The 23,661-nt window shown below is 43.4% G+C and overlaps 1 protein-coding gene across 4 annotated transcripts in view; it reads right to left on the reverse strand.

Moving 5' to 3' along the window:
* The window catches only part of MYO16 (myosin XVI), a 518,064-nt gene that overhangs the window by 137,650 nt on the left and 356,753 nt on the right, over nucleotides 1–23,661 (reverse strand). For all 4 annotated transcript variants that reach the window (XM_075918615.2, XM_075918604.2, XM_075918634.2 and 1 more), the window contains exon 21: nucleotides 11,761–11,833. In XM_075918615.2, coding sequence (XP_075774730.2) covers nucleotides 11,761–11,833 — 73 coding nt within the window. The remainder of the gene's footprint in view (nucleotides 1–11,760; nucleotides 11,834–23,661) is intronic.

Consider the following 23,661-nt stretch of genomic DNA (forward strand, 5'->3'; position numbering starts at 1 on the left):
TTCTCAAATTGTAAATATTTTTGTCACCTTCAAAACTGCACTTTTAGGCAAAAAAAAAATGTCCAATTCTAGTTTTCAGCCATGGTTTTCCACCATACTCATGTTAGTAGAACTGAGAGCAGTCCAAAGGCTCCTCTATATTACATTGGCCTATGATACTTGCTGCCAACAGACTATTAGGTCAACCAGTGATTGTTATAAATGCAGGGCATGGTAGTCATGCCCCCTACTTTCCCAATATGTCTCTTAGGGTGCATCTACACAGCACCCTAAAGTCAAAATAAGATACTCAATTTGCGTTATGCAAATTGTGTATCTTATTTTGATTCTATTTTGAAATAGCTCATTTTGAAATTTGGTGCATCTATACAGTGCCAAATTTCAAAATAATGCACTATTTCAAGATATCTCTTAACTTTACACAGGGATGCCAAAATAGCATGCCTGTTATTTTGAAAAGTATTTTGAAATAACAGGAGGCTTGTTAACACATGGGGTAGCTTGTTAAGATACAGGGTGGCCGCACAGTGTAGACATACTCTTACAGCCGTCGCCACCAATCCGTCGATCATGATCAACTGGTTGATCAGGAGGGCTCAACAAGTCAATTGAGAGGCGTTTGGCCCTCCCCTAGCTCTCCCATTCTCCCCATACCCAAGAAGAAGCTTCCCACTGATGCTACCTTCAGCGACAATGGGGATAGCGCCAGCTTCCTTCAGGGTGGGGGGACAGTCCTGTAGCTGCTCACCACTTCTGGGGTTTCAGGAAGTACACAGGCTGCTCCCTCCTCCCCCAATCACTCGTCGCATTTCCTGAAGCCAGATATATGGCACACCGGGGACTTCCTTTCCCTGCTGGCTTCCTCCGTGTGGGGGGAAGGGAGTAGGAGTCCTGGGAGGAGGTGCACGCTGGGCACTTCCTTCTCCTGCTGCCTTCTTGTGGGGGGCAGGAGGAGTCCCAGGAGGAGGCACGCACCCAGGACTTTTTTTTCCTGCTCTCTGCCCCAGCACCCTGCCACCTGCCTCTGCCCCAGCACCCTGCCACCTACCTCTGCCCCCACTGGCACCCTGTCTCTTCCCCAGCACCCACCAGCACATTGACTCAGCACCCTGCTACCTGACCCAGCACCGCATCCACTACCCCCACCAGAACACTGTCCCCTGCCCCAGCACCCACCAGCACCTTGACCCAGCACCCTGCTACCTGACCCAGCACTGCATCCGCTACTGCCACCAGCACAATGTCCCCTGTCCCTTGTCCCCACCAGCACCCTGCCCCAGCACCCACCAGCACCCTGCCCCAGGACTCACCAGCACCCTGCCCTAGGACCCTGTCCTCTGCCCCCACGAGAACAGTTGGGGCCACATTAGTGAGGCTTTGGGGGGCAGGGGGTGTTTGGAGCAGTTGTTTTTTTGCATCTCACTTGTGTGGCCCTGACTGACTATCCTATGGGTTAGTGACCCCTGACTCAAAACAGGTTCTCCGCCGCCTCAAATAAAGACAATGCTGAAATTGTTTGTGTTTGACATAATATTTTATTTAAAAATGAAGCCTGGCCAACAAGCTCCAACTGGGGCCAAGCCCCCATCTAGTCGCAGCATCATAACACTCCTGTACACCCCCTCGACCCCAAATTTGAGCCTATCATACACTGGAACGCCCTGTTCTGAGCCTCTCACATCCCCAAACTCTTGCACCCCCATATCCTCAGTCTTCTGCTACAACACTCCTGCACCATCCACACACTGCAAATCTGTGTCCTGAGCCCATCATACACCATCAACCTCCCTGCCCTGAGTCCTTCATACACCACAGCCCACTTTTTTTGTGTGGAAGAGCAGACATGCTCTTTCAGAAGCCCTGTCTTCCTCCTTTCACGAAGAAGAAGGTTTCTTCTGAAAGAGGAAATTTTCCGAAATGTTGCTCAGTGTAGATGGGCCAAATTTTGAAAAAGCTTCTTCCTAAAAAACTATTGGAAAAAGGTATGCAAATCGTGGAGTGCAATTTGTGTACCTTTTTCCAACAGATCATATAGTGTAGGCATAGCCTAACATCCTCTTAAAAATCTCCAGTAACAGGGCAATTTATTTCAGTGCTTAACCATTTGGATAGCAAGCAAATTTTTCCTACCATCCAACCTAACCTACCGTTGCTGTTATTTAAGACCACTGTTTCTTGTCCTATCCTCAGAGCTTAAGGAGAACAATTTTTCTCTTTCTTCCTAGTAACAATCTTTTATGTATTTAAAAATTGGTATCATGTCCTCCCTCAGTGTTTTCTTCTCCAGACTAAACACACCCATTTTTCAATCTTCCCTTATTTATCATGTTTTCTAGACCTTGAATCACTTTTGTTGCTCTTCTCTGGACTTTCTCCAATTCATATATCTTTTTCCTGAAATGTGGCACCCAGAATTGGACACAATACTCCAACTGAGGCATTATCATGGCAGAGTATTTGTCCCTTCACTAAATAACTGTCCTATCCATGGTCTTGCTTGGGTTTGTAATATATTTGTAGAATGTTATCTTGTTATTCTTTATGTCTCTAGAGAGATTAATTTCATTTTGTGAATTGGCTTTTCTAATTTTGTCTCTGTACACGTGTTGTTTGTATATATTCATCCTTTGTAATTTGACCTAGTTTCCACTTTTGTATAGACTTTTTCACCATACTTCCTATCGTTCCTACACAGAGGGATAGTTTGCTCTTACACCCTTAATAATGTCTTTTTGAAAAACTGCCAACTCTCTTGAACTGTTTTCCTCCTTAGGGTATGTCTACACTACCCCGCTAGTTCGAACTAGCAGGGGTAATGTAGTCATCCGCAATTGCAAATGAAGCCCGGGATTTGAATTTCCCGGGCTTCATTTGCATGAAGCTGTCCAGCGCCATTTTTAAATGCCGGCTAGTTCGAACCCCGTGCCGCGCGGCTACACGCGGCATGGAGTAGCTAGTTCGGATTAGGCTTCCTAATCCGAACTAGCTGTACTCCTCATTCCATGAGGAGAACGGCTAGTTCGGATTAGAAACCTAATCCGAACTAGCTACTCCATGTAGCCGCGCGGCACGGGGTTCGAACTAGCCGGCATTTAAAAATGGCGCCGGATGGCTTCATGCAAATGAAGCCCGGGAAATTCAAATCCCGGGCTTCATTTGCAATTGCGGATGACTACATTACCCCTGCTAGTTCGAACTAGCGGGGTAGTGTAGACATACCCTTAGATGTTCTTTCTGTGAGATTTTACCTACCAACTCCCTGAATTTGCTAAACTCTGTCTTCTTGACATTCATTTTTAATTTATTGTACTGTTTTTCTCCTATGATTCATTAGAATCATAAACTCTATCATGTCATGATCAGTGTAACCCTAGCTACCTGCCTCTTTCAAATTCACCACCATTCTATATGCCAAAAACACAGTTCAACAGAAACAAAATATTGTGTTAAGCTTCTAATATAAATATTGGTGACCTGCATAGTGCTGTAGAAAGGAGCAGAATATTTCTCTCAGTTATTTTGAAGATATATAAATTAAATAATAATAATAACAATCTTTCTTTAAAAGAATCTGGAATTAAACAGTTCAAGCTGGCTCCAAATTTTCTACTCTCTAACTTCAGTTGCTTCTCAACAAATCAAACATTTGCTGTGTAAAAATGGATGCCACTGTGGAAAGATATGTATCAAGTTTGTTGATCATTTCCACTCTATGGTATACCATCCATCACAAACAGAATCAAGTTGGCAAGCTTAAATTTCAGATCAATTATTTTATTTCCAAATATGATGTGCCCAACATTAAAAAAAACCCCTATTTTAATGTTGGACATCTTGTACATGCTTTGATATTTTCACTTTTCAAAATAACTGGTTTCTTGGGAAGGTTAGATATGTCCTAATAATAATCAAGCAAGAAGAGAGAAATGAGTAGAAAAGAAGAAAACAGATCAAACAGATTGGGGTGGCAGCAGAGATTAGTGGCCAGAGCAGTAAACAGACAGCATAGAAGGAGGTGAGACAATCAACCCCAAATACAAATTGAAGCATAAGACATTAAAATCTAATTGTGAACATAGGGTGGTAGATCTTCATTTAACTGACAAATATTGTTTTTGAATGTTAAAGCCCCAAATGGAGTGTTAAGTCATTAGTCATCTTTGGACTGAGGGGAATGAAATACTTGCAGCTGCTCCCTGAGGCACTGTGCTCCGGGTCATTGTATTTTCTCTTCTCTGCCATAGCAGCAACAGCACTTTTAAGGATGGGCACCCTGCCCCATTTTGCTGGCCCCGTGCTGGTCCAACTTGGTTGGCTAAGGCAGAAAAAAGTGGGATGATGGCTATATCCCTGCAAATCCCTAGATATGGACTCTGAAAAAAAAGTGTGGGAATGCTCCTCCTGGCCTGAAAGCAGAACTGGGCACATCACACCTGTTCACATGTCCTTTCAAGCCTTCCTCATGGAGCTGTCAGACAAGGTGTAAAGACAGTAGATAATTTGTAAAATATAATGGATATTCTCTGTTGGGCCGTATAACATCGTCTCTCGTTACATCTCTCTCCCTACTGAGTATACACTGTTAGATTTCTAGAAAATAGCCGAGGCAAATAGAGATGTAATCTAATATAGTTTGAATGACTACATTGACAAAGATAGGTCACATGATTCAATCCTAAAACACAAGTCTCAGCAAGCTGTAGCTGAAGAGGAAATACATGGAAATACATTGAGAAATGTAATTGCATTCCATGCTTATTGATGAATGTATGATGAAATTCCTTTAAGCGCAGTTGGCCTGTGCCACTTAAATTCCATATTGTATCTAACAAAGTGGGAACCCTGAGAAGAGTAGCCATGTAAGTAGACTTGTGCATTCCCTGCATGCCTGAGAATGGCTCTGAACTAACTCCACAGAGACTGATGAAAAATGCAGCATGATCCAGGGAAGAGTGATGATCCATGCTTGCCCCAGAGCCCTAATGCCTCACCTACGGAGTGGTCCAGTATAGTCCAGTGAATAATGCATGGGACTGAGAGTCAGAGTTCTGGATCCTGTGCCTTGTTCTGTCACTTGTGTAACCTTGGACTCTACTGCCCCATCTGTGATATGGAGGTTCTTATACATACCCTCCTCTGTAAAGCATGGAAATCTGCAGATGAAAAGTGCTATTCAAAAACTACGCTGTGTTGCTATTCTATTGTCTGAATTACTGGGTACAGGGGAAAGGAAGGACTGTACGACATTTGTTCCATTCCCAGATTATGGGTGACTATTTCACCTTTGTCAACCCCTTGTAGAAAGCCCTGTTACTCAGACTTTATAGATGTGATGTGAATCTTACTCTTAAAGCACTATGCCTGGTGGTTCTTATATTTTGGGTTCTTCTTGGCAACATTGTAGGAAACAAATGTATTGGGAAATGACATAAAATAACAGTGTCAGATAACCTCACCCACACTCTCTCCCACTGCTTATTACATTAATTTGATGTGTCTTCTCTTTAATTAGATTGCACATATTTTTGGGTAAGAAGATTTTCTACCTATGTGTTTGTGCAGCTCATAACTCATTTGAGCTTCACTCTTAGGGTGTGTCTAGACTACAGGGTTTTGTCGACAAAAGTGGACTTTTGTCGACAAAACTTTACCTGTGTCTACGCTGTGGCTGAGTTCTGTCGACATAACTCAGCAGTTTTGTCAACTGCTCATTCTATGAGGAATAATACCTTTTGTTGACAGAGTTCTGTTGACAGAAGGCATTATTGCATCTACACTGTCCTTTGTATCTACACTGTCATGTCAACAAAGCGGCTTGCTTTGTTGACAGAACTGGATGTAGTCTAGACACTCTTTATTGACAGAAGCTTTGTTGACAGTATCTGTCGACAGAAGCTTTGTCAACAGTATCTGTCGACAAAAGTTCTGTCGACAGAAGCCTGTAGTCTAGACGTACCCTCTAATGGGACTTTGGGAATACCATTCATAATAAATAAAATAATATTAAATACCTCAGCAAAAGCATATACCTCCAGTATTTAGGGAGAGGGAGGTTTAGTGAAAACAGAATAGAACAGAATATAAAAGTACTACAAAACGTATGAGAAAAAATAGATTCAGGTACTTTTCAGCTAAAAGTGCTGCTGCTTTTATTGTGAGACTACTAAAACTAACAGGGAGAATCAAATGACAACAGGAGCTAAAAACATGCATCAGGGCATTTAAAAACGAGCTTTAAAGCTCATAGAACAAATTATTCCATGATTCTCTTGATCTAGTATTGGAAATATAATTTCCAGTGATCAGTAATGCTCTTAGCCTGCGTCTTTTCATATTATTACAACATCTCTCAGTTTTTTAACTTGTGCAATAGTTTTCTACTATGCGCCTCAAATGCAGTCACTGTTAGTTATCTATGTACACTGTTTTGCTAATGTTGTTCCAGAAAGAATGACTTGACCTCCTATTGTGAAGATTTATGTGGTTTAAAATGAAGGCCTATTGATGCTAAACAAATAAAAATGAAACAGTATATCCAGTACTGGCTTTAACATTGAAGATTTCTTCTTTGATGTGATTTGTGAAACTCATCTCCTAGTTAGTGACCAGTCATAATCGTCTTGGTTTCAGAAGTTATTAAGTTCTTGGTGTGGAGATAATTAACTTTTTTTCCCAGTTCCCTGGCATCTATCATCCTGTTCATTGTTCATTAACTATCAGTAGACTCATTCATTGTTAGCCTTTGGCATTTCAATACTTTAGCAGCTTCTCAGTCTATCACATTCTATAGAATGATCGTGTTATATGACCTAAATTGTCTTTCTTCCTTTCAAAGAGACATATGATGCACCTTCTAACAGCACTTGTTTTATAATAGCTGTCTAAATTTCACATACCATTTAATAACATATTGTTATTTTTTAACAGTTAGACTGAAAGCCCTATTGGTCTGTTTTAAAAAAATGAAAGAAATTCAAAACAACTTTAAATGTCCCCGTCTGGTAGATTTAGACAATTGGAGTATTTTAATCTTTCTTGGAAAGACTAACATATTTTTCATAAAAGCAAGCAAATACATCATGAGAAGAATGCATTTTCTTACAGTAAATCTGAAGCAAAATTTAAAAATTTCAGAATTATTTGTATATTGTTTTAAAATAGGTTAACTTAAATTTAAAGAAAAATTAAATGAAAAAGCTAGCCACTTTGCAATGAGGGACAGTAATGGTTAAATGTTCCCAATGATAACACTTTTAAAATCTATATTGCTGTTACTCTTTTTATCGCCCTTTTCCCTCCACAGATATAGATAGAAATAGGCATATGGGAATTTTGGGTGCAGTTGTACCCCAGTTACCCAAAGATTTTATCTAACACTTGGAAGTTTGGGATAAACTTGTCTTCAGATAATAGCCGCGCGGCTACACACAGCACGAACTAGGTAGTTCGGACTAGGCTTCCTAGTCCGAACTACCGTTACTCCTCATTCCACTACCTAATTCGTGCCGCATGTAGCCGCGCGGCACGGGGTTCGAACGAGCAGGGATTTAAAAATGACGGTGCCCAGTTTATGCAAATGAAGCCCGGGAAATTCAAATCCCGGGCTTCATTTGCAAGCGCGGTATGCCTACATTACCCTCCTAGTTCGAACTAGGAGGGTAGTGTAGACATACCCTATGTCCTTTTGGATCCAGGCCTACATCTTTTATTTTAAGGACATTTTAAAAAATTGTTTCACAAAAAGAAAAAAACACACACCATGTTTTAGTAATATGAACTGTATAGAAAAGAACACGATAAAAAGTTTGTGATGGAGCAAGGAGGCCCCAGACCAGTAGAGAAGAGGTTAAAGAAAGCTTACGGGGCCACCTAACCCTGTCCCACTGTATCTTCAGCCAGTTCCAACATTGTAGGGCGTGGGAATAATAGGACTGGTCAGTAAGGATGATGGAGCTGTGCTCAGAAGGTGCTTTGGGTATACAATTAAGGAGAGACAGGCCTGCTAGCCAGAGTAGCCCCCAGGAAGGTTCAGTTGGAGTCCAAGGAGTGAGCGCTTTACAAAACCAGACAGTATATGAACCATACCCAATGGAAATAACAGAGGGTATGTCTACACTACAAAGTTAGTTCGAACTAACTTTAATAGGTGCTACACTAGCGCTCCGCTAGTTCGAATTTGAATCGAACTAGCGGAGCGCTTAGTTCGAACTAGGTAAACCTCATTTTACGAGGACTAACGCCTAGTTCGAACTAGCTAGTTCAAACTAAGGGCTGTGTAGCCCTTTAGTTCGAACTAGTGGGAGGCTAGCCCTCCCCAGGTTTCCCTGGTGGCCACTCTGGCCAACACCAGGGAAACTCTATGCCCCCCTCCCGGCCCCGGCCCCCTTAAAGGGGCACGGGCTGGCTACGGTGCCCGTGCCAGGTGCAAGCCTGCCAGCACCCAGCTAGCAGACCCTGCACCTGGCACGGCACAGAGCCACCCACCCGATGCCCCCCAGCCCACCCCCTCTTGCCGGGACCAGGCTGGCGGCTCCCGGGAGCTTGCCCTGGACCGCAAGAGGCGGGCACCTTCCTGGGCTAGTGCGGACATCGTGGACCTCGTCCACGATCTCCGCACTAGGCACAGGAAAGTGGCCGGCTAGGGCAGGAGAGCTGCCAGCCTGGCCACCCAGGAGCAGGTGTGCATGAAAATCAAGGGGGTCCACTGAGACCCCCCACACTGAGCCCTGAGCTTACAATGGCCGTCCTGGGTCAGACCAAAGGTCCATCTTGCCCAGTAGCCTGTCTGCCGACAGCGGCCAACCCTAGGGACCCTGGAGGGGATGGACCGAAGACAGTGACCAAGCCATTTGTCTCGTGCCATCCCTCTCCAGCCTTCCACAAACTTTGGGCAGGGACACCACTCCTACCCCCTGGCTAATAGCACTCCATGGACCCAACCTCCATGACTTGATCTCACTTCCCTTTCAACTCTGTTCTAGTTGTAGCCTTCACAGCCTCCTGCAGCAAGGAGTTCCGCAGGTTAACTATTTGCTTTGTGAAGAACAACTTTCTCTTACTAGTTTCAAGCCTGCTACCCATTCCTTTCCTTTGGTGTCCTCTAGTCCTTCTTTATGGGAACTCAGGAAGAACTTTTCTGAATACACCCTCTCCTCCCAACCCCTGCTTTTAGAGATCTCTATCCTGTCCCCCCTCCATCTCCTCTTTTCTAAGCTGAACAGTCCCAGTCTCTGTAGCCTTTCTTCATCTGGGACCTGTTCCCAACCCCTGATCATGTTAGTTGCCCTCCCTTCTCCCAGCCTTTCTCTTCCCCTCTCCCACCTCCTTTTCCCAGTCTCCCCCAGTTTTTTTCAATAAAGACAGAATCAATGTTGGAAGAAACGTTATCTTTATTTTGTACATCAATAAGAAGGGGGGTTAGGGAAGGGTAAGTGGAAGGAGGTGAGGGAGGAATGGGGTACGAGCCCCCGATGGGGAGGACTGGGCTGGCTCTGCGGGCTTCTGGGGGTGGAAGCTCTCCTGCAGCCCCCCAATTACCTCCTCTCCCCAGATGGCAGCCTGCGGCAAGTGCAGCCGGGCTGATGGCCGAGTGGTGTGATGTGCCCAGTGTGGGTACTCCGGGCACTCCAAGCCAGAACTTCTTTGCAAGCGGGGCACCCCTTAGAACTGTCTGTCCGGGGTGGGGGTCGGGACCTTTTAAGCACAGCCCTCGGCTAGCCTGAGACAGCATCTCCATGCTCTAAGTCCTCCTCTTATGCCCTGCCGGCACTGCTTCCGGCCATCCTTAAGCCCTGTTCAGAGTCCACTCAATGTGGACTTGCTAGTTCGAATTAGCAAAACGCTAATTCGAACTAGTTTTTAGTTCTAGATGCGTTAGTTCGAATTAGCTTAGTTCGAATTAACTAATTCGAATGATTAACTAATTCGAACTAAGTTAGTTCGAACTAGCGCTGTAGTGTAGACATACCCAGAGTGAGAAGACTGGAGGGAGGCCCAATACTGGGTTTGTTTTTTGTATAAGAATATTTCAGGGATAAAACCCTCCAGTCTCTCTGAGGGAAAGGATAATTAGCTGGTAGGTTGGACTCCACCTAAGAAAACACTGATGAGAGAGATTTCTTCCACATGGAGAGACCTGATGGTTGGTGGCATGTGAAAGGTCCACAAGGGGTGCCTCTGCATGCCATACTACCACATTGTAAATAAATAAGATTTCCTATACAACAACACTAGTTCTTAGAAAATGCTAAAAATAAGAGAAAATGGCTTTAAAATCCCTTTAACTAAGCATGAGAAATATAGACGAACAATTTTTGGAAATGAAACTGTCGTTTTGTGGCGACTTGCTCTAGACTAAAGAATTTGCCCTACATCAACACCATTATAGCTTAGGTACCTGTGAACTAGGAAATTGCTACCTTATCACAAGTATGAATGAGAACCAGGAGGAAGAAGGGGTTGCCCTTCTTCTCTGGCACACTCTGAAAGCAGAATAGCACAGCCATGTGTCCTTCAAGTTATGAATGTAGCAGGAGTGGTGACTTCCTCCCTCCTGTGGTGCACAGTGTTAACAATATATCCCAGTCCTGCTACTAAACTCAGAGAAGATACAAACACACAGAAAATGCAAGATTCCGAATAACACAAAACAATGATGCTTGCACTACTTTCCACAGGCTGGACAAGTAGACAGCACACACTTCCCACAAGATAGCCTTTCCTAGCTAATCCCTAGGTTTCCTGCCCTGTCCATAGGCAGAGGTGCATGAAACAATTTTTACAGTCAGGGTGCTGAGCTACACTCCCATTACTCTGTCCACACTCATTATTGCCCCAGGTTGGGGCCACAGCTGGGGGTAGCTGTGGAGCCACAATCCATGACCTGGAGTGCTGGCAGTAGGACTGGCAGCCAGAATGCCAGGCAGCGGCAATGGGGCCAATGGCTGGGACCCTGCATAAGGGGCCAGTAGCTGAGACTCTGAGGCCAGCGGTGAGGCCCTTGGGCATAGAGGTGGAACCTTAGGTAGCAGTGGCTACATGCGGCAGGGGCTAGGTAGTTCAGACTAAAGCCCATAATTCGGACTACCGTTACTCCTCTTGCAAAGAACTACTGGGCATTTAAAAATGGCAGCGCCTGCCAACATGCAAATAAAGCATGGGATATTTAAATCCTGGGCTTCATTTGCAAGTTCGAATGACTACATTAGCCACCCTAGTTCGAACTAGGGTGGCTAATGCATACCCTTAGAGTATTTCTTCAACCCCCACCTTCCTAAAACCAATCCAGAAGCCTTCCTTTTTTATATTTACCATAATTCAGCTTTTTTAAAAGTCACATGTAGTAGTATACAGAGGTGAATCTGCCAATAATAGCACTGAGCGTAAAGCAATATTTTCACTCTATTCTTTATCCAAAGCATCTGCTGACCTCTTGATCTTACTTCTAATCCTGTCTACTATCCTCCCACTCAATGACCTAGTTGAAGTATCAGTTCCATAAGTAAGAAACCAGACAACAAGTAATTCTCTGAGAATATTTTCCAAAGCAGAGTTTATTGTTCTCCCATGCAATTATGCTAGATGTTTACTAGATTCAGAGCCACACTGGAAGAATGCAAAGAATTTATTTTGAGAGCAGCAATTTTCTCCCATGTGTGACTTTGTTTTCAGATGGTGCAAATGCTTGTTTTTGTTTTAAAAAAATTATCAGCTAAGCAGCATTTATATATGCAATCAATCCCGGAAAATAAAGCAACTTACCTGTTCATAGGTATTCTTCTGAAATTGCTCAAACCCAAAGATATCCAATATTCCAATTTCAAATACCTGGTCACTGAAACAAGAAGACAGTACAGCTTATAGGTATTTAAGCAATTGAAAAATGTATAGCTCCTGTCTTGTTCTAGCTTGCAAGTACTCCATACACAACAAGGGTATGTCTACACTACAGCAGTAATTCGAACTAAATTAGTTAATTCGAACTAAGCTAATTCGAATTAGCGCATCTAGACTTAAGAACTAGTTCGAATTAGCGTTTTGCTAATTCGAACTAGCATGTCCACACTGAGTGGACCCTGAACTGAGGTTAAGGATGGCCGGAAGCAGTGCCAGCAGGGCATCAGATTAGGACTTAGAGCGTGAAGCTGCTGCCTCAGGCTAGCCGAGGGCTGTGCTTAAAGGAACCCGACCCCCACCCCGGACAGACAGTACTCAGGGGTTCCCCGCTTGCAAAGCAGTCCTGGCTTGGAGTGCCCGGAGTGCCCACACTGGGCACATCACAGCACTCGGCCATCAGCCCGGCTGCACTTGCCGCAGGCTGCCATCCGGAGGGGGGGTCAATCAAGGGGCTTCAGGAGAGTTTCCACCCTGAGGAGCCCACAAAGGCAGCCCAGTCCTCCCCATCGGGGGCTCGTACCCCATTCCTCCCTCACCTCCTTCCACTTACCCCTCCCTAGCCCCCCTTCCTGATGTACAAAATAAAGGACACATGTGTTCAAAAATAGAATCTGTCTTTATTGAACAAAACTCGGGGAAACTGGGAAAAGAAGGTGGGAGAGGGGAAGAGAGAGGATGGGAGAGGGGAGGGCAACTAAAATGATCAGGGGTTTGGAACAGGTCCCATATGAAGAGAGGCTAAAGGGACTGGGTCTTTTCAGCTTAGAAAAGAGGAGACGGAGGGGGGATATGATAGAGGTCTCTAAAAGTATGAGAGGTGTGGAAAGGGTGCATGCAGAAAAGTTCTTCATTAGTTCCCATAATAGAAGGACTTGAGGACACCAAATGAAATGAATGGGTAGCAGGCTTCAAACTAATAACTGAAAGTTCTTCTTCACAAAGCAAAGAGTCAACCTGTGGAACTCCTTGCTGCAGGAGGCTGTGAAGGCTACAACTAGAACAGAGTTTAAAGAGAAGTGAGATCAAGTCATGGAGGTTGGGTCCATGGAGTGGTATTAGCCAGGGGGTAGGAATGGTGTCCCTGGCCTCTGTTTGTGGAAGGCTGGAGATGGATGGCACGAGACAAATGGCTTGGTCATTATCTTCGGTCCATCCCCTCCAGGGTATCTAGTGTTGGCCATTGTCGGCAGACAGGCTACTGGGCAAGATGGACCTTTGGTCTGACCCAGGACGGCCATTCTAAGCTGAGGGCTCAGGGTCGGGGGTCTCAGTGGACCACCTTGATTTTCATGCAAACCTCCTCCTGGGTGGCCAGGCTGGCAGCTATCTTGCTCTAGACGGCCACTTTCCTGTGCCTAATGCGGAGGTTGTGGATGAGGTCCATGATGTCTGCACTAGACCAGGTGGGCACCCGCCTCTTGCAGACCTGGGCAGGCTCCTGGGAGCCACCAGCCTGGTCCCGGGAAGAGGCGGAAGGCTGGGTGGCAGCAGGTGGCTGGCTCATGCCGTGCCAGGTGCAGGGTCTGCTGGCTGGGTGCTGGCCGGCTTGCACCGGGCATGGGCACCGTAGCCAGCCCATGCCCCTTTAAGTGCTCCGGGGCCGGGAGAGGGGCAGAAGAGTTTCCCTGGTGGTGCCCAGAGTGGCCACCAGGGAATGTTGGGGAGGGCTAGCCTCCCACTAGTTCGAATTATGTGGCTACACAGCCCTTAATTCGAAGTACTTAATTCGAACTAGGCGTTAGTCCTCGTGGAATGAGGTTTACTAGTTCGAATTAAGTGCTCTGTTAGTTCGAATTAAGTTCGAACTAGCGGTTTGCGTGTGTAGCGCCTATCAAAGTTAATTCGAACTAACGTCTGTTAGTTTGAATTAACTTTGTAGTGTAGACATACCCTTACATACTTAGCATGTTATCATTTTAGTAAACACATTTGAAAGTTGGATAGATGCTGGAATGGCTATATTAGTTGTGGATTGGCAAACATCCTTTGATTTATCTTTTCAGTATTTGCAAAAAGATAGACTCTCCTATGCCTTTCTCTCAGTTAATCTATACACAGTATTGTCCAAAATGTACCCTATTTCTAGCAAAATGCAGGACAATGTAGCACTTTAAAGACTAACAAGATGGTTTATTAGATGATGAGCTTTCGTGGGCCAGACCCACTTCCTCAGTTCAGGTTTTCAACAATGCACCCTACAGGCAACTACATATAATAAACACAAGGATCACTACACCAACCTTCACAGATCCAGTAATAATCCGAAACATGAAATCTGTTGTCTACAACCAGGCACTCAGTTACCATAAAATGTAATCCAAGGAGAAAGTCTTAGCTACACATCTTAACATATTTAAAACTACCTTCTCTTAACAAAGAGACTCCACAACTAGTCATCACCTACCACCTTATATGGACTATCATTAAACAATTGCAACCCATACAATGACCATCCTGAAAAAAAATATTTTCCAGACCTCTTCTTCTGACAATGCCCTGCATCATGCCAAAATCATCATCAGAAGTAAAGGCCACATGGACTAGAAAACACCCTCAAAGTAGCACAGATGTTGTTAGAACAGATCCAAAACTTGTAGACGTATCTCCACTGCTATGATGATCAATAACCTCTGCAACACATGTTTCAAAATCCACATGACTATTAGAATATGTGCTTTAACTTATCTAGTGCATTAAATGTCCCAATAACGGTTATGCAGGTGAAATGAAACAATCACTACATGCACAAATGAAGTAACCTAGAAAAATGATAAAAGACAAAAACAGCATATCACATGTAGGCAAACATTTTTCACAAAACAATCAATCCATATCTGATCTCTTGATCCTTGTATTCAAAAGGAAACCTGAACAGTTAAGACAAATCTGAAGCCTTAAAATCATGAACTCAAAGTTTACTATTGGATTTCTTAACCAAATTCATTGTACTGACTCTGCACTGTGGTAAAATAGGCTTAAGTGTGTGGATGCAGTTACTCTGATATACCCACCCTTGTGGCCAGACAAGGTGGCTCTTACAAAAGAGAAAAATCTAATTCCATGTATGTCATGTGACTCAACTGGATTGATGACTCATTACAATGTGAACCCCTCCTTTGTCCTAGGACTATAGAAGAGTTAACTGTTACTTGCATCTTGAATAATGTCTCCCAATATATGCTAACTCCTTTTTCTTAACAATTTGTTCCACCTTGTAGTTATATGTGACATTCTAAGTACCCAGTCAGAATCCAGCATAAGCTAAACACCTTGTTTCTTTCACCAATAAATGTTAGTCCAATAAAAAAAATATTACCTCACCCAGCCTCTGTCTATCAATTCCAAAACAGACTAATTAGATACAATAATTCTTCGCCTCTGCCAGACAGTCTAATACCTACCAATGTAACTTCCTCTCAGAGCAATGCCCTGGTCTTGCTGTCTTTGGTTCACCTCTATGGAACCCATCAGATCCCTTACCGTAATTCTATGTTACTACTAATAGATCCTTGTCATTGCCTCTGGTATTTTCCCTCCAATAAACAAAAGAGTTCTATGACTCCCTTAATCCCAGCAAAGTGGTATGTCCCTAAACAACTGGCCATAATAATGATTGACATAGCCCCATCTGAGGCATCCAATCCAAGGACCATTGCTGTACCTCATATCCACAATATCCATGGACAAAGGAGACTTGAATAGGGTCAGCTGTCTGCAGCAGCATAGTTTTAAGTAAACCATCTTGCAGTTATATTTGGACACACCTGAAAACTACTAAGCCATATACCAAACCATCTTGTAGTCTGACCGGCACAAGATATTTTTGGAGGGTAGAGGTGGCCAGAAACAATTCTTTTTTCCCCCAAAAAATGATGAGGTTGTGAAATTAGTGATAGTTAAAATGTGGAAACTGTTTCTTTCACATCCCAGATGAGTCACCTAACCACTGGGATACTGGCTATTCTTGATAAAAATTCTGTCCATACAGCTATACTTCTATGAAACCTGGAACTATTTGATTTAGACAAAACATCATTTTCTGACATAAAAAAAATTTAGTCAAAAGAATGTGATTGATCTAGTTGAGAGTCTCAGCCCTTGTATCCTTACAGAAGTCATCTCTCTCTCTCTCTGTCTCAATACTCACCATGCAGTAATATGACATAAATGGGACTTTATTTTTCCCCATTTATAAGAGCCAACTTGGCTGGCCACAAAGGTGATTACATCCAAATAACTGAATCTCCTCACCTAAGCCTATCTTCCTATTACCACAGGAAGCCAGTAATATGGATTTGGTTAAGAAATTCAATATTATTAATATTACAACTACTAATAGAAAATAGTAATTTTGCCCATTAAATTTCAACAGGAAGTGCAACACATGAATTATAATAACATTCTGTAATTGTCTATAAATACTTCACTATATTTGTGTGTGTGCATGTGTGAAATACTTCACTATATTTGTGTGTGTGCATGTGTGTGTGTGTGTGTGTGTGTGTGTGTGTGTGTGTCCTTATCTCACTCAGACTTTTTCCTCACAAGAGAGCACTGGGACATCCTGCTCAGCTGTCAGTCATGCTAATTCCAGCAAAATTACTTTTCTTAAATTAATCATAACAGAGATTTCCATAGCAAAATAGAAGGAGCTGTTCTCTTATGTTTACAAATCAAGGGAAATTGTCACCAGAAACCTCAAGGAACACATATTTAAAAAAAAGGAATTTTCTTTCTCAAGACTACTTATTGTACTTTACTTTTTTAGGATTGCTCAACAATGTTGACACTTTAACAGTGTAAATACTGAGCCTTCCAAACTTAATGAGAAGTGAAACCAGTATCACAATATAGGAACATTATTCTGAAATAACTTTGCTGTTTAGAAAAATATGTTTGTCTATATGTAAGTGCTATGATGGTACTTAGCTCCACATCGCCTTTTCATCAAATCCAGATTCATTCTTCTCTCCGCTTCTCCAATATCTGGTAGGGCATGTCTACACAGTGGGGCTAAACCTGAAATAAGCTATGCAACTTGAGCTATGTCAATTGTGTAACTTAAGTTGAAATAGCTTGTTTCAGCTTTTGGAACAGTCTACACAGCAGGAAGTCCAAGGAAGAGTACTCTTCCTCCAATTTCCCTTATGCTTCAAAATGAGAGTTACAGGATTCGGAGTAAGAACTCCTTCAGCTTGACATTATTTTGACATTATGTTAAAATAACTGCTTGTAGTGTAGACACAGACTATGTTATTTCAGAATAACATCAGATATTCTGAAATAACACTGCTGTGTAAACGTGCCCATAGTGACTAGGATGAAAGCCAGAGGGTTTAATTTTGATCTGGATAAAGTAGAGGTGATACCGATTAAGAAGGGGAACTGCTATGAGGATTTGGTATAGTATATAACCTCTCTTTCAGCTGAAGAGAGAATCAGCCAGCGGGGAGCGGGACAGTTTAGGGTGCACGCAGATCCTGAATAAAAATTTAGAAGCAGTGCCTTTTAAATATCACCACTGCTGACAGTGAAGTTTAAAGGCCCTACAATGTGTCAGAATGGAGAGAACCTGGTGCATTCACCATCTGGAATGAGAATATGGATAAAAAAATTCCAAAGATGGTGTTAGCTTTCTGAAAATAAATGAGCCCCTTTTCAATACACGATGTGGTGGTGCAGGGTTTTATTGGATTACAGTCCATTTTTCCAATCCATATTCCTTTAACTTGCTGGTAAGAATGTTGTGGGTGGCCGTATGAAAAGCTTTGCTAAAGTTGGCTCTGGGGGCTTTGGGAGGATCAAAAACAACGTATTTGCATATTTGTCATTTGCTTAATGAATATGCAAACATGCAAATGAATGTTACCGGTCCTCCGAAAGCTCGTGAATAGATTTACTGGTCCCTGTGTCAAAAAGTTTGGGAACCCCTGGGGTAAAGAATATTTTCTTCAATCACAGTATTCAGGTGGATTCTAACCTTCCACAGTTCACTCACCAATATCAAGGGCTTACTTTTCTCTTAAAAGGCTACATATGTTCTGGAGTTTAAAACGTTGTTTTTGTCTTCTATGAGTAAGTGCCTTCCCCCACTTAGCATAGCGGATGCCCATGAAAAAGAGAAAAAAATCCTACTGATTTCTCCTCTAAGGCTGATAGCGACATGCTATTCTGCATGTGATCTTATTAGTACTCAAATGATGCATAATACATGTAAAGGAATTTGTGAATGAGATTTTCAGTAATTCTTCTTGTGCCAAAATTAATGTTGCTACCGCTATATTCTGTTAATATTTGAAAAAAAAATTACTATAGATAAAAATTACACTGCTGAAAGATGCAAAATGTGGTTTCAGATATATCCAGTAGATTATATTAGAAAAGGAAATCACCTACAGCTGTCTTGACAACATGGATACAAAGCTATAATCAAAAGTTAATTTCATTTGCTAGTCTGCAGTGCCTCAACTATATTGACATAAGCTCCCTCTTCAGGTCATGTAACACTGAGACTTTTCTTTTGCTAACAAAAGAAAATAGGACCCACTACTTTGTTAGAGTCATAGGGAGCCAGGACAGACAAAAAACCTAGATTTTTCAAACCAAATGTATCCAATTCACTGTTTTGTGATCAGCTGGAAAAGGTAAATACGTTTTCAGTCTTTATAGGCATTGCTAGTACGCTGTGAACAAGTCTCCCTGATACGTCACATTAATATATTTTATACCGGTACTTATGTCCAATGATCTAGATCTGATTCTGCTAAAGGACAATCAAATAATTTAAATTGCAACAATCAATGATATCTGTTTTAGGCTCTGTTATCCAAAGCTCAGAATCAGCAAGTTTGTTAGCAATACAATAAACCTTAGCAAGGTATTAAAAATATTCTGCATGAAGATGGTTTGTAAACTACAGTAAATAGAACAGAAGCATCTAATATATTTGAAACTAAACAAGTTAATCATTACTTTTAGCAATGAGGAGCGCTGGTGAGCATTTGGAGTCATTTTTCTCTAGTCAAATTTTAGAACACTAACCACACAAGATTTCTGCCATAGTGCCCTACTTAAAAACAGTACTAAAGAGAACAGACAAAGCTGTGAACAAGGAAGCAACTTGTAACCAGCCTGCACTTATATTAATGGTTATAATTATGCTTAATTAGACAAAATATAAAAATTGGTGCTTTAATTAGACAAAATTATAAGTCACTATGAATGAACAAGTTCAGTTCCCAGACGGTGAATAATATCTTTCTTTACATTGTCATTAAAACTGATTAGGTATATTAATTTGACTTGGATTATTCATTCATGTGTTTGTCAGATTCTGGAAATGTTTTTATCCATTTTGCACTGAGATAGCTATGTTCTTGCATCTACCAATAAACTTCCACCCACCTTTGATCTAATGGCAATCACCAGTTTTCTTCACCTGTAAACAAGCCATTAGCTGTTTCATAGTAAGTACAAAAATCGATATTAATGATCAAATTCTAGTAATTCTACAAAGAAAGTGAAGCCCTCGTCTGGTTAGAAATATGCTTTGATTTTCAATATATGGAGTCAGATATTTCTAGCACGTTAGCATCCTATAAACTCTTGGTAAAAGAACTTTGCAACGAACTTTGGGCCGAGTCTTATTTCAAATTATACAGTTGTGATCCCACTGAATTCAGGTGGATTGCCTTGGTGTAAATGAGGAAATTTGATCCATGAACTGTAGATGTATGTGATAAGTTGCATTTATTCTATACCTCTGATTACTACACCTGACTCTGCCCAGCTCCATCAAGACAACTTGTAACATTCTAAACATCTGAGCAAGTCCAAAAAACTGCCATATTGCAGTCCAGATAGGTAGCACTACCTTTTATTAAGGTTACTTGACATTTAGAAACAACCTGACAAATATATCTTTCTCCCCACCAAAATGTAGAACTCTCTCCAAGTATACTGGATGCAGTAAAGAATGAAAAATATTTAGATCTAATCATATATATAGTAGCCCAATGTCTGTGATTCTGTAACGCTGGCTGTTCCCTCTGGGCGGTGCTGTTGCCTCCCGTCGTGGTGCTTGGCTGACTTCTGAGCCACTCAGGGGCAAGCAGTGTGCAAGAAGCCATTTAGGGTCCGTGCTCCCCATGCAGCATGGGGGTGCTGCATGGGGAGCACGGACCCCAAATGGCTGCTTGTGCCGCTTGCTCCCACGCGGCGGCCTGGCTGAGCGGCACAGAAGTCAGCCAACTGCCACGGCAGGAGGCAACAGACCGCCCAGAGGGAACAGCCAGAGGGCGTGGCCCGGACGAGTGTGTGTCTCTGACATCAGAAAAGGGCGCCGGACTAAAAAGGAGGAAAGTGGAGCAGACACAGAGGAGACAGAGAGGAGAACAGAGGAGGCGGAAGACAGTGAGAGAGAGAGTGAGAGAGACGCAGCTGGAGGAGGAGAAGAGAAACACATAGTGAGAGGCAGGAGGGGGAGAAGAGAAAGAGAGAGAGATGGAGAGAAAGGCAGGAGGCAGACAAGAGCTGAGAGAGAGAAAGGGAAAGGCAGTAGGAGAAGAGAGAGAGAGGCCATTTGTGCTCCTTGCTCCTGCACGGTGCCCCGGCTGAGTGGTGCAGAAGTCAGCCAAGCACCACGGCGGGAGGCGAAGGGGGGTGGGGCGGTGACGTAAACGCCCAGGGGGCGGGGCCTGGATGAGCGTGCATCCCCAGTGGAGACAAAGGAGAGCGGAGAGAGAGTGAGAGGCAGGAGGGGGAGAAGAGAAAGAGAGAGATGGAAAGAGAGGCAGAAGGCAGAGGAGAGCTGAGAGAGAGAGGGGGAGGCAGTCGGAGGAGAGAGAGAGAAAAAGAGATGGAGTGAGAGACCGGAGGCTCAGGAGAGAAGACCAACTTGGAGGAGAGACCTGAAAATCCTGTCTTATGATGGGCTAATTGGCTAATATCTTAAAACTGTGTCAGGGCTAGAAAAGAGAGCTTTATATCATGGTACAAGATAGATATCAGCTACTTGTTCTGATAGGTCCTAAAATATCAAACCTTAAAATCACAGATTATCATGTATAAAATATATAACCAATAATATTAGAGGTTTTTAGAATGTGTTGTATATTTTTCTCTCCCTTCAAAGCCTTCATAATTGGACTCATATGTCTATGGCTATGTCTACATTACAAATTAAGTGTGCGTGATGGTTCACACCTACACACTAGGAATGTTACAAAGTGGTTAATTAGGTAATCGTGTAACCACTGAAAATCTCACATTGCAGCCTCTTCAATATAAAGCTTATACTGCAGAGCCCACATTGTGGGCTGGCAGCTGTGTCCCCAGATACAGAGGCGGTTGGCCCCACTCCCAGGGAGCTGGCTGCGCTAAAGGATCTGCAGCGTAAACTTTATATTGCAGAGCCTGCAGTGTGAGGTAGCAGGCAGCTCTCCAGGATCCAGTACACACCAAAAGCTAGCTTTTAAGCTGGCTCCCAGTACGTACCAGCTCCTGTTGCTGGCACTGCTCCCAGGGAGCTGGCTGCTGCCCTGTGCTCCTCCTCTGATACAGAGGGAGGTGCACAGGGCAGCAGCAGGTCTCACCTGCAGCCTTACTTCTGGGCAGCTGGCTGCTGCTCTGCGCTGCTGCTGGCATGTGCTGCCTCTTGGACCTGCTTCCAACTCCCAGACATCAGCCCGACTTCTAGGGAGCCGGCTGCTGCCCCATGCTGTGGGCTCTGGGGTGGCAGCTGGCTTCCCACAAGCAGGGCCAGGAACCTGCATTTAACCATTAATTGTTATTAGTTAGAACATAAGAAGGGCCATACTGGGTCAGACCTAACATCCATTCAATCCAGTATCCTGTCTTCTGATGGCAGCCAATGCCAGATGCCCTAGAGGGAGTGAACAGAACAGGTAATCATCACATGATCCCTCTCCTGTCACCCATATCCAGACAAACAGAGGCTAGAGACACCATTCATACCCATCCTGGCTAATAGCCATTGATGGACCTAACCTGCATGAATTATCCATTTAAATGATTATACTATTACATCCCTACTACACACTATTATAGTAATTTGTTGACAAAGTATGCGGCAACATTGCATGTGAAGTTATAAGATTCCCCGGTATGACGTTAAAAATACACGTTAAAACTCAAGTAGTATCAAAGTGGTCAAACAGACCTGTGTTGAGCAAAGGAATGCATGTTGGACTTTACTAGCATTTAAGCAGTAAAGAGAGTCATCAAGCAAGAGAAAAAAAAACCTGCAGGGACTATCCTGCCACACTGTCTCTCTTTGGCTCCTTATTCTCAGATGGCAATGTTTATCAAGAAAGGGACGGAAACATTTAAAAGGAGAGACAAACACCCCCAAGGGACGCCCCTCACTGTCCACCTCATTCTCCACAGCTCAGAAGACAAAAGCAAACATCTGTTGAACTCTTGAGGAAGTGTCCTGATTCTAAAGTTTGAGCAGTAATCTTCTGGAGCATGTGGTGAGAAAGTTTGTTTGTCAATGAAGCTAGTTTCTCAAGTAGATGTTAGTGAGCACTGTTTCTTCATCTTTCTTGTCACCATTTCTAACTTTTATGCCTCATTACTTGTACTCAATAGCCTTCTCTTTGTAGTTAATAAACTTGATTTACTGTGTCATTTAATCTGGTGTGTTTAACTGAACACACTTAAACTCCAGGATGGGGAACCTTTTTTGGGTCAGGGCTACTGACCCACAGAGAAAAATCACTGATGTGGCCCCGATTAAGAAGATTTGGTGTGCTTCAGCCCACTGGTGTGGCAGTGGGGTTGTGAGGAAGGCTGTAGCACCTGCGTGGGCTGCCGAATGCTAGGGAGGGAGCTCTGTGCCTCAGGGGATGGATCCAGGCAATGCAGAGGCCACATCTGGCCACCAGACCTTTGGTTCCCCACTCCTGATTTAAGGTAATAAAATGGCATATTATTCACTTAAAAATAACAATGTATTTGTACTATCCAAGAGGGGCCTGGGAATATCCGCGACTGAGGGTGAGTTGGGGCAACCCTGCAGTATAACTAAGGCTGGTGAGAGCCACAGTATCCCTAGCAGGCTGCAGTAACTTTCAGGATCTCGGAATCCTTGTCACATTCTGAAAGCCTGCCAGTTACTGCAGCCTGACAGTGATACTGTGCTCTCACTAGGGTTGCCAACTTTCTTGACCAAAAGAATCAGATGCCATTGCTGTGAATGGCATTTAGTCTGTCCCGTCAGGAAAGTTCACAACCCTAAATGTGATTGGGATGCTGACAGGATGTTTGCAAGCAGCTCAGATGGGAGCCACTACCGCAAAACATGGTAAGGCATCCAAGGCTGCAGGGAAGTGCAGCACAATCCCCCATAGTCTGGATTGTTCCCCAGTATGTTAGAGGGTGTGATTTCCCTGCTGGTGTACAAACACTGGTACACATACTGGTAGTGACTATAGGGCAAGGCTGAGCCATGCCAAATACAAACTTGTCTGCAACTTGGGGATATGTGTTCAGCACAACTTAACTGTGCCTCTGCTGCATTACTCTTGGGACTGTTGATATTTATATCTGAGCTAGTTCAATGAGGGCTAGTGCAAGTATGTGTACAGAAGCAAGGAAATCACACCCCTAGCTCATAGAGTAGACCGGGTATGGGCAATAATTTTCACAGAGAGACCACTTAATTTTAGTACACGGGCCAGCTCCATACCCAGAAGGGGAGGGGTCTTTCGTGGAAGGGGTGGGACAGGGGACTAACCTTCCCTC

Source organism: Pelodiscus sinensis, chromosome 1, assembly GCF_052426305.1.
Source record: "Pelodiscus sinensis isolate ZL-2025 chromosome 1, ASM5242630v1, whole genome shotgun sequence".
NCBI lineage: Eukaryota > Metazoa > Chordata > Testudines > Trionychidae > Pelodiscus > Pelodiscus sinensis.